General features: G+C 43.6%; 2 protein-coding genes across 6 annotated transcripts in view; both read left to right on the forward strand.

The window, feature by feature from the left end:
* LOC126389683 (serum response factor-like) overlaps window positions 1–9,315 on the forward strand; it is a 15,245-nt gene extending 5,930 nt beyond the window's left edge. For 2 of the 5 annotated variants that reach the window (XM_050043467.1, XM_050043468.1), the window contains exons 4-8: window positions 311–484; window positions 3,310–3,417; window positions 3,715–3,906; window positions 3,997–4,076; window positions 8,240–9,315. In XM_050043467.1, coding sequence (XP_049899424.1) covers window positions 311–484; window positions 3,310–3,417; window positions 3,715–3,906; window positions 3,997–4,076; window positions 8,240–8,323 — 638 coding nt within the window. In that variant the 3' untranslated portion in view covers window positions 8,324–9,315. The remainder of the gene's footprint in view (window positions 1–310; window positions 485–3,309; window positions 3,418–3,714; window positions 3,907–3,996; window positions 4,077–8,239) is intronic. The other 3 variants (XM_050043469.1, XM_050043470.1, XR_007569884.1) reach the window with 2 other exon arrangements.
* A 798-nt stretch (window positions 9,316–10,113) lies between these two features.
* Window positions 10,114–10,912, forward strand: part of eif4a3 (eukaryotic translation initiation factor 4A3) — an 18,508-nt gene continuing 17,709 nt past the window's right edge. Inside the window, exon 1 of the mRNA XM_050043483.1 lies at window positions 10,114–10,459. Coding sequence (XP_049899440.1) covers window positions 10,239–10,459 — 221 coding nt within the window. The 5' untranslated portion in view covers window positions 10,114–10,238. The remainder of the gene's footprint in view (window positions 10,460–10,912) is intronic.

A 10,912-nucleotide genomic window follows, 5' to 3' on the forward strand; every position in this document is an offset into this window, starting at 1 on the left:
TGTGTACTAGGCTTTAGGGGTGTAATGATCCAATCAATCTGGATCTATACGGGAAACCTCACCCGGCCTGGACACGGAAAGGATTGACAGATTGATAGCTCTTTCTCGATTCTGTGGGTGGTGGTGCATGGCCGTTCTTAGTTGGTGGAGCGATTTGTCTGGTTAATTCCGATAACGAATGAGACTCCGGCATGCTAACTAGTTACGCGGCCCCGTGCCTGTCAGTCTAACCTCTGTAAAAAGTGACCTCACTGATGTTCAGCTGTTCATTAACTTGTCTCTGGCCACTCCCCCCCCCACCTGTCCACAGGTGCCTCGCTGCCCCCCGGCACACACACCATCCCCCTCAGCCAGCTGCAAGGCCCGCCTCTCACCATCCAGGGTCCCGGGGCCCCTGGCCCCACTGCCGCCACCACCACGCTGCACACTCCATCCACACCGCCCACCACACTGCTCCGCCTACCCGCCACCGTGTCACTGGCAGGTGAGCATGACCACTCCCGTGTGTATGTGTGTGTGTGTGTGTGTGTGTGTGTGTGTGTGTGTGTGTGTGTGTGTGTGTAACCTGGAAAAGTCATGGAATAAGTAAGGACCTTGAAAGTTTTTGAGAAGTCCTGGAATCTTGTTTCTTATAATGAAGCTCTTACAGTGACGTTCTGTGGAGAACCCCCACACGACCTGTGACATCATCAGGTATGGTTCTTTGTTTCCTCGTCCGTGTGTGCAGCTGGACTGATTGTTTGAATCTGATAGGTGTGAATAACACAGAGGCGGAGTCAGAAGAGAACCTTTGTGACAGCGTGATTTAACACGTAGGGTCATGAATCTGTGTGGACACCTGACGTGGACAGACTGAAACGTCCATGACACACGGAGACTTAGACTTAGACTTGCTTTATTGTCATTCAACAAATACACCATCGGTGCACATATTAAACGAGATTTCATTACTTTGGCTCCTGAATAGACGCTTAAATTGTGTAACATACAATAAAATAAAATATAAAACACTGGTATGACTTAAAATAAGTTAAAATTTCAAATAGTTAAAATTAAAATTACAGTGCATCACAGTACAGTGTGAGAATAAAGTGACCTAGTGATATGATATTGCACTATCAGAAGTAGCAGCATGTTATAGTCCAGTAAGGACCCCATGGAGGGTGGGCGGTGGGGGGGGGGGGCTGTTTCAGTCCATAGATGAGTGTTTATTTATTGTATGTGAGTGTTCAATAGTCTTACAGCCAGGGGAAAGAAACTGTCTCTGAATCTGGACGTCCTGCTACGGATGCTGCAGAACCTCCTGCCAGAGGTCAGCATGGAGAACAGTCCATGGTGGGGATGGGTGGGGTCAGAGGAGATGCGCTGGGCTCTGGTCAGGCAGCGCTTATGCCCAATGTCCCGGATAGAGGGGAGCGGGGACCCGATGATTTTCTCCGCTGTCCTCACCACTCTCTGCAGAGACTTCCAGTCAGAGGCCTTACAAGCCCCAAACCAGACAGAGATGCAGCTGGTCAGCAGACTCTCGATGGTGCCTCTGTAGAATGTAGTCAGGATGGGAGGGGGGAGGGAGGCTCTCCTCATCTGGCGCAGGAAGTGCAAGCGCTGCTGTGCCTTTTTCGCCAGGGAGGTGGTGTTGAGGGACCAGGTTAGTTTGTTGGTGATTTGCACTCCCAGGAACTTTGTGCTACTGACGACCTCCATTGCAGTGTCGTTGATGAGGAGTGTATGACTGGGCCGAGATTTCCTAAAGTCAACAATGATCTCCTTTGTCTTGTCAACATTGAGGATCAGGTTGTTGACTTTACACCAGTTCACCAGATGTTTCACCTCGTCCCTGTAGGCCAGTTTGTTGTCACCCTGGATGAGGCCCAAAACGGTTGTGTCGTCCGCAAACTTCAGGAAGTGGTTGGTACTGAATCTGGGACGACAGTCGTGTGTCATCAGGGTGAACAGCAGGGGGCTGAGAACACAGCCCTGGGGGGAACCGGTGTTCAGGGAGATGACGCTGGAGATGTTATTGTTCACACGTACAGACTGGGTTCTGCTGGTGAGGAAGTCCAGTAGCCAGTTGCATAGGGGGGTGCCGAGGCCCAAGTGACCCAGTTTGCACACCAGGTGCTGAGAGATGATTGTATTGAACGCTGAGCTGAAATCCAGAAACAGCATCCGCACATTGGTGTTTTTATCCTCCAGGTGTTCCAGGCTCAGATGGAAGGCAGAGGAGATGGCATCCTCCGTGGAACGGTTTGGCTGGTACGCAAACTGGAATGGGTCAAGTGATGGTGGGAGTTTGGAGATGATGTGGTCCTTCACTACCCTCTCGAAGCACTTCATAATTATGGGGGTCAGTGCTACAGGGTGGAGGTCGTTCAGGTTGGTGATGTTGGATTTCTTAGGCACTGGAATGATGGTGGCAGCCTTGAAACATGATGGTACAACAGCCTGCATCAACGAGGTGTTAAAGATGTCAGTGAGGACGTAGGCCAGCTGGTCGGCACATTCTCTGACGACCCGTCCTGGAATGTTATCAGGGCCTGCTGCCTTCCGTGCGTTGACTTTTCTCAGGGTCCTCCGCACATCCACTGTTTCAAGTCTGAGTGCCTGCTCGTCAGGTTGAGGGACAGCTTTCCTTGCGGGGGTGGTATTTAATTCAGGAAGCTGAATCAGTTCTTTGGACGGTTTGAGGAATTAAATACCACAGACACAGAGACACTCGGAGACCAGCGGGCAGTTTGAAGGTTCGCAGCGTTCTTCTTCTCTTCAGACAAACGAACCAACGGGCTGATCGAACTGTTGCCTCCAGTCTGCAGATCGCCTTTAATGACATCATTAACCGTTGGAGCAGTGATGTCATCAGTTCAAATCGTGGTTCATCTGAAGGTTAATGTTGCTGCTCTCAGTTTACTGCTCACCATCAGGGTCTGGTGGGGCCCCTCATTCAGCCATTACCACTGGTAAGGCTGTCCTGACCCAACAGCGTCGCTATAGAAACCAGGGAGACCAGAAATCAGAGAGACCACAAGAGACCACGTGAGACCAGTGAGACCAGTGAGAACTTTTTGAGCCACAGCCAGATGACCTGTTTCACACCGGCACTCTCAGGTGATGATCCTGGTCAGATGGAGGGAACGTTACCTCAGTTCATTTACACATCGACCCAGAACTGGATAAAATCTGCGAACTGTCCCCTTAATGTGACGGACGCAGGTGATGCTGTTTGTTTTTGTGTTGAATTAGAGAATATTGGTTATTGACACACTGATGATGACTGATGGATGACATGTAGCTCTCCTGTGTTTTCACCAGGAGGCGGAGTCTCTCAGCAGCTACAGACCATTCAGGTTCAGCCCAGCAGTCAGCAGACCTCCACCAATCAGAGCAGCTCCGACATCAACAACCCCGCCTCCTCCACAGGTAAGACCATAGCCCGACGTTGCTGACGTTGCTGACGATACTGATGTTACTGACGTTGCTGATGATACTGATGTTGTTGACGTTGTTGACGTTACCAATTTGCTATGATTACAACAGAAGTTGAACTCTTCAGGTAAAGTTCCATCTCACTGAACGTTAGCGTTAGCCCTGATTGTTCCATTGTCTTTATGCTGAGATCATTTTAGCAAGCTAACACAAAACCATGTCTGTCTATCTCTGTTTGTCTGTCTCTGTCTGTCCCTGTCTGTCTCTCTGTCTGTCTGTCTGTCTCTGCAGCCAGTCTTTCTGCCTCCATTGTGTCCTCCTCTTCCTCGTCCTCGTCTGCCTCTTCCTCAGTAGCAGGTCACATGATGTACCCCGGCGGTCACACGGTGATGTACGCTGCACCGACGCCCTCTCTGGGTGACGGCAGCCTCACCGTCCTCAACACCTTCCCCTCGACAGGCCACGGCCAGTCACATGACCCAGGTACCATCCTGCTTCTGTGGTGATGTACATATGAACTCTGAGTTGTTGTTAACACGTGTTGGGTTGTGTGTTTTATTTTCTGTCTCTCAGGTCCTCTCCCTCAGGTCTTCCTCACCTCGCTCCCTCCGGTCGCCGCTCAGATCCCCGTGTCTGCGGTCCAACTGCACCCGGTACCATACTGCTGATACTACTGCTGACAGTACAGCTGATAGTACTGATAGTAGTACAGATGGTTCTACAGATAGTTCTACAGATAGTAGTACAGAAAGTTTTACAGATACTACTACTGATAGTACAGATAGTTCTACAGATAGTACAGATAATACTGCAGATAGTACTACAGATAGATAGTACTACTGATAGTACAGATAGTACTACAAATAGTACAGATAGGTCTACAGATAGTAGTACAGAAAGTTCTACAGATAGTAGTACAGAAAGTTCTACAGATAGTACTACAGATAGTACAGATAGTAGTACAGATAGTACTGCAAATAGTACAGATAATTCTACAGATAGTACAGATAGTACTGCAGATAGTACTACAGAGAGTACAGATAGTAGTACAAATAGTACAGATAGTACTGCAGATAGTAGTACTGAGAGTATTGCAGATAGTACAGATAGTAGTACAGATGGTTCTACAGATAGTAGTACAGATAGTATTGCATATAGTAGTACAGAGAGTACTACAGATAGTTCTAAAGACAGTACTACAGATAGTACAGATAGTTCTACAGATAGTACTACAGATAGTACAGATAGTAGTACACATAGTACTACAGATAGTACTACAGATAGTTCTACAAATAGTACTATATATAGTTGTACAGATAGTACTACAGATAGTACAGGTAGTAGTACACATAGTACTACAGATAGTACTACAGATAGTTCCACATATAGTTCTACAGAAAGTACTACAGAAAGATCTACAGATACTACAGATAGTTCTACATATAGTTCTACAGACAGTACTACAGACAGTACTAATGATAGTACTATAGTAAGATCTACAGATAATACTACAGAAAGTACTGCAGATACTACAGATGATTCTACAGATAGTTCTACAGATAGCACAACAGATGGTACAGATAGTACTACAGATACTACAGATAGTACAGAGAGTACTACAGTAGTACTGCAGATACTACAGAGAGTACTACAGATAGTATAGAGTACTACGTAGTTCTGCAGATACTACAGATAATACTGATACTACAGATAATACAGAGAGTACTACAGAGAGTACTACAGATAGTAGAGAGTACTACAGTAGTACTGCAGATACTACAGAGAGTACTATAGATAGTACAGAGAGTACTACAGATAGTAGAGAGTACTACAGTAGTACTGCAGATACTACAGAGAGTACTAGAGATAGTAGAGAGAGTACTACAGTAGTACTGCAGATACTACAGAGAGTACTACAGATAGTACAGAGAGTACTGCAGATACTACAGAGAGTACTACAGAGAGTACTGCAGATACTACAGAGTACTACAGAGAGTACAGAAAGTACTACAGAGAGTACTGCAGATACTACAGAGAGTACTACAGATAGTACAGAGTACTACAGAGAGTACTACAGATAGTAGAGAGAGTACTACAGTAGTACTGCAGATACTACAGAGAGTACTATAGAGAGTACTACAGTAGTACTGCAGATTCTACAGAGAGTACTACTGATAGTACTACAGATAGTACAGAGAGTACTACAGTAGTTCTGCAGCTACTACTGATAGTACTTCAGATAGTACAGAGAGTACTACAGTAGCACTGTAGATACTACAGAGAGTACTACAGTAGTACTGCAGATACTACAGAGAGTACTACAGATAGTACTGCAGAACTATCTGTACTACAGATACTACAGATAGTACAGAGAGTGCTACATTTACTACAGAGAGTACTACAGATAGTACAGATAGTACTACAGAGAGTACTACTGATAGTACTACAGATAGTACAGAGAGTACTACAGAGAGTACTGCAGATACTACAGAGACTACAGAGAGTACTACAGAGAGTACTGCAGATACTACAGATAGTACAGATACTACAGATACTACAGATAGTACAGATAGTACTACAGAGAGTACTACAGAGTACTACAGAGTACTGCAGATACTACAGATAGTACAGATACTACAGATACTACAGATAGTACAGAGAGTACTACAGAGAGTACTACAGATAGTACAGATACTACAGATAGTACAGAGTACTACAGATATTAGAGAGAGTACTACAGTAGTACTGCAGATACTACAGAGAGTACTGCAGATACTACAGAGAGTACTACAGAGTACTACACTACTGCAGATAGTACAGAGAGTACTACAGTAGTACTGCAGATTCTACAGAGTACTACTGATAGTACTACAGATAGTACAGAGAGTACTACAGTAGTACTGCAGATACTACAGAGAGTACTACAGTACTGCAGATAGTACAGAGAGTACTACAGTAGTACTGCAGATACTACAGAGAGTACTGCAGATACTACAGAGAGTACTACACTACTGCAGATAGTACAGAGAGTACTACAGTAGTACTGCAGATTCTACAGAGTACTACTGATAGTACTACAGATAGTACAGAGAGTACTACAGTAGTACTGCAGATACTACAGAGAGTACTACAGTACTGCAGATAGTACACAGATACTACAGAGAGTACTACAGTACTGCAGATAGTACAGAGAGTACTACAGAAGTACTGCAGATACTACAGAGAGTACTACATTTTCTACAGAGAGTACTACAGATAGTACAGATAGTACTACAGAGAGTACTACAGATAGTACAGATACTACAGATAGTACAGAGTACTACAGATATTAGAGAGTACTACAGTAGTACTGCAGATACTACAGAGAGTACTGCAGATACTACAGAGAGTACTACAGTACTGCAGATAGTACAGAGAGTACTACAGAAGTACTGCAGATTCTACAGAGTACTACTGATAGTACTACAGATAGTACAGAGAGTACTACAATAGTACTGCAGATACTACAGAGAGTACTACATTTTCTACAGAGAGTACTACAGATAGTACAGATAGTACTACAGAGAGTACTACAGATAGTACAGAGAGTACTACAGTAGTACTGCAGATTCTACAGAGTACTACTGATAGTACTACAGATAGTACAGAGAGTATTACAGTAGTACTGCAGATACTACAGAGAGTACTACAGAGAGTACTGCAGATACTACAGAGAGTACTACATTTACTACAGAGACTACTACAGATAGTACTACAGATACATCAGATACTACAGGTAGTTCTACAGGTACTACAGATAGTACAGATACTACAGAGAGTACTATAGATAGTACAGATTGTACAAATACTACAAATAGTGCTACAGATATATCAGATACTACAGATAGTACTACAGGTACTACAGATAGTACAGATACTACAGAGAGTACTACAGATAGTACAGATTGTACAAATACTACAAATAGTACTACAGGCACATCAGATACGAAAGATAGTTCTACAGATACTACAGATAGTACAGATAGTTCTACAGGTACTACAGATAGTACAGATACTACAGAGAGTACTACAGATAGTACAGATAGTACAGATACTACAGAGAGTACTACAGATAGTACAGATTGTACAAATACTACAAATAGTACTACAGGTACATCAGATACTAAAGATAGTTCTACAGGTACAACAGATGGTACAGGTACTACAGAGAGTACTACAGATAGTACAGATAGTACAAATACTACAAATAGTACTACAGATACATCAGATACTACAGATAGTTCTACAGATAGTACAGATAGTTCTACAGGTACAACAGATAGTACAGGTACTACAGAGAGTACTCCAGATAGTACAGATAATACAAATACTACAAATAGTACTACAGATACTACAGATAGTACAGATAGTTCTACAGGTACAACAGATAGTACAGGTACTACAGAGAGTACTACAGATAGTACAGATAGTACAAATACTACAAATAGTACTACAGATACATCAGATACTACAGATACTTCTACAGATAGTACAGATAGTTCTACAGGTACAACAGATAGTACAGGTACTACAGAGAGTACTACAGATAGTACAGATAGTACAAATACTACAAATAGTACTACAGATACATCAGATACTACAGATAGTACAGATAGTTCTACAGGTACTACAGATAGTACAGATACTACAGAGAGTACTACAGATAGTACAGATTGTACAAATACTACAAATAGTACTACAGATACATCAGATACTACAGATAGTTCTACAGATACTACAGTAGTTCTACAGTAACGTGTGTTTCCTGTCTGGACAGATGGTGATCAGTCAGCAGAGCAGCAGTAACCTGACGGAGCTGCAGGTCGTCAGTCTGGACGTCCACCAATCAAAAGACGACTGAGTGTCACATGACTGTCTCTTACACAAACACACATGATGATGATGCAATGAACTTCCTGTTTACTTTGTTTTTCATCATCATGTAAACAACAACAGCACTCTGCAGCAGCTGACCGTTAAATGCCTCACACAGGAAGTGATTTTCAGAATAAAGTACAACAGTTTTTCATCGGAATAAAACATCTACAACAGAAAACATTAATGACCCTGAAACTGATGATGTCATCAGCCTGATGTTCAGGTGAATGTTGTGATGATGTGACAGTGTGACCAGGCATGACATCATCACACACTCACCTGTGTGTGTTTGTCACATGAATGTATTGTTGTGTTTCACTTTATAATTAAAAAATTAAAAGTGCCAAAAACATGCCCAAGAAACAGTTCACCCAAAAACCATGAATCGTGTTTCCGTCTCCAGTTTCAGGACACTTCCTGTTGAGTCTCCACGTCAGGCTGACATCACTTAAGTTCTGTTGGTGCGTTTAAGGACACTCGATCATGTGAGAACTGATGGTCAGCTGCTGGACTGTGTTGGATTGATGAGTCATCAGAAGACGATCAGGAATCAAACAGACGCTGAGCTGCTCTCAGGCTGATGACAGGAAGTAATCACATCTGGATTCAGCTTCAGTTTGAGGATTTTCTGTTTCTGTTGGACCTGCTGATCCTCGTCAGACCCACAGGACCCGGTCAGACCCACAGGACCCGGTCAGACCCACAGGACCTGGTCAGACCCACAGGACCTGGTCAGACTCTAAACAGACATGAGGATTTATTTTCTAAACTGAACTGTATTTTTTTAGACTTTGACAAAGGGAGACAGGTCAGTTGTCAGCTGTGTGACCTCTGACCTCGTGTCTTCATTCACTCATTTACATTTATTTCTAAACAGCATCATCAGTTGTTTGTTAGCAGCAGGTTGTTTCCGCTGAACAGAGCTGAAGAAATCAATCAATCAATTATCAATCAATAAAAAGACTTGGAGAGAAACTGTGTGGGAGTGACGTTCAGTCATCGCTCCTCCTTCACGCTGGTTTGTTCATTCACACACTTTATCTTGGCCAAACTGTAAAAGAGATGTAAAGCAAAGTGATTCTGATCCATTATCAATATTTTAAGCTCTTTTGTTTTTCTGATCGTTTCTGTTTTTACAGTTTCTGGTTATGATGTGTGGTGTCATTTGGGGGATTTTCAAAGAAAACATGCAAAGGCATGTTTTCTTTGAAAATCCCCCAAATTTGAAAAAGAAATGGCCAAATTTTTTAAAGAAAAGAAAAAGCCAAAAATCTTTAAAGAAAACTTCTGCCCTCTCCCTCAAATTTTTCTTGGGAAAAAAAAATGCCATGAAAAATTAAGAAAATTATTAAAAACACAAAACCTGGCAGAGGTGTTGGGACTTGATGTAGGTGCTGGAAGATCACAGAGTGGGAGGACATGGTCATTTCCTGTCTGAGGAGAGGAGATCCTGCTGGACTGTGTTCACACTAACAGACATGTTTAATAGACTGCAACAGAAAGAAGGGAGTCAATAGGAGGACTGACTGAAGAAAAGCAAAGTGTTACATCGAGAATCTACCTGGAAGGACATGAAGGAAAACACATACGCTTCCGTTTAATGATTGAACAGAGCAACAGGAACAGCCGCGACAATTCAGCCTCCTGCCGAGCTGCTGCTCCACACTCCATGTCCAGCAGGTGGCGGTAGTGCGCATTGAAGCTGTTCCTCCAGCCGCCATTAAACTCAAAAAAAGAAAAAGAGAAGAAAAAAACTTGTCGCGTCGCTGGCAGCATACGTCATCGGTGCGACACGTGCGGCGGTCTTTCTTCCCCCGTGTTAGCGGTTAACAGTTAGCTGAGCAGCAGCGGCGCAGCGTCGGTCCAGTTTCAGCGGAATAAAGAGCTCAGAGTGAGAGATGGCTGCTGCCGGTGCGCAGGGCAGAAAGAGACTCCTGAGGGAGGAGGACATGACCAAGGTGGAGTTTGAGACTAGCGAGGAGGTGGACGTCACCCCCACCTTCGACACCATGGGCCTCCGGGAGGACCTGCTACGCGGCATCTACGCCTACGGTAGGCCGGGGATTTGTGCGGCCTCCGGTGGGAGAATGTTAAAGCTAACAGCTAACGTCACTGCGATGTTTTTAAAGATAGGAACGAAATAAAATCCGTTAATGAGTGTTAACAGGGTTTTTATAAGTGTTTAGGGAACTTTAGATTGACTGATGATTTTTGTTATTTAACTGTTCACCGACACTTCTGTTAGCATTAGCCGTTAGCTAGTAGCTACTCCCGCTAACGGAAACTTCCGCTGTGTTTTCCTACACGGTCTGCGCAACAACCGGAGCCGGTAAACACACCGGGAGCTTCAGGTGATGTTAATGTGTAACGGAGATAAGTTCAGTCAGTCACAGGTTCATACAGTGTGACGGTGTTTACAGGTGTAGCAGCCAGGTTCATGATGTGAACATGTAGTAATATACATACACACACACACACACACACACACACACATACATACATATACACACACACACACACACACACATATATATATATATATATATATATATATATATATATATATATATAT

The sequence above is a fragment of the Epinephelus moara genome, chromosome 5, assembly GCF_006386435.1.
Source record: "Epinephelus moara isolate mb chromosome 5, YSFRI_EMoa_1.0, whole genome shotgun sequence".
Taxonomy (NCBI): domain Eukaryota; kingdom Metazoa; phylum Chordata; class Actinopteri; order Perciformes; family Serranidae; genus Epinephelus; species Epinephelus moara.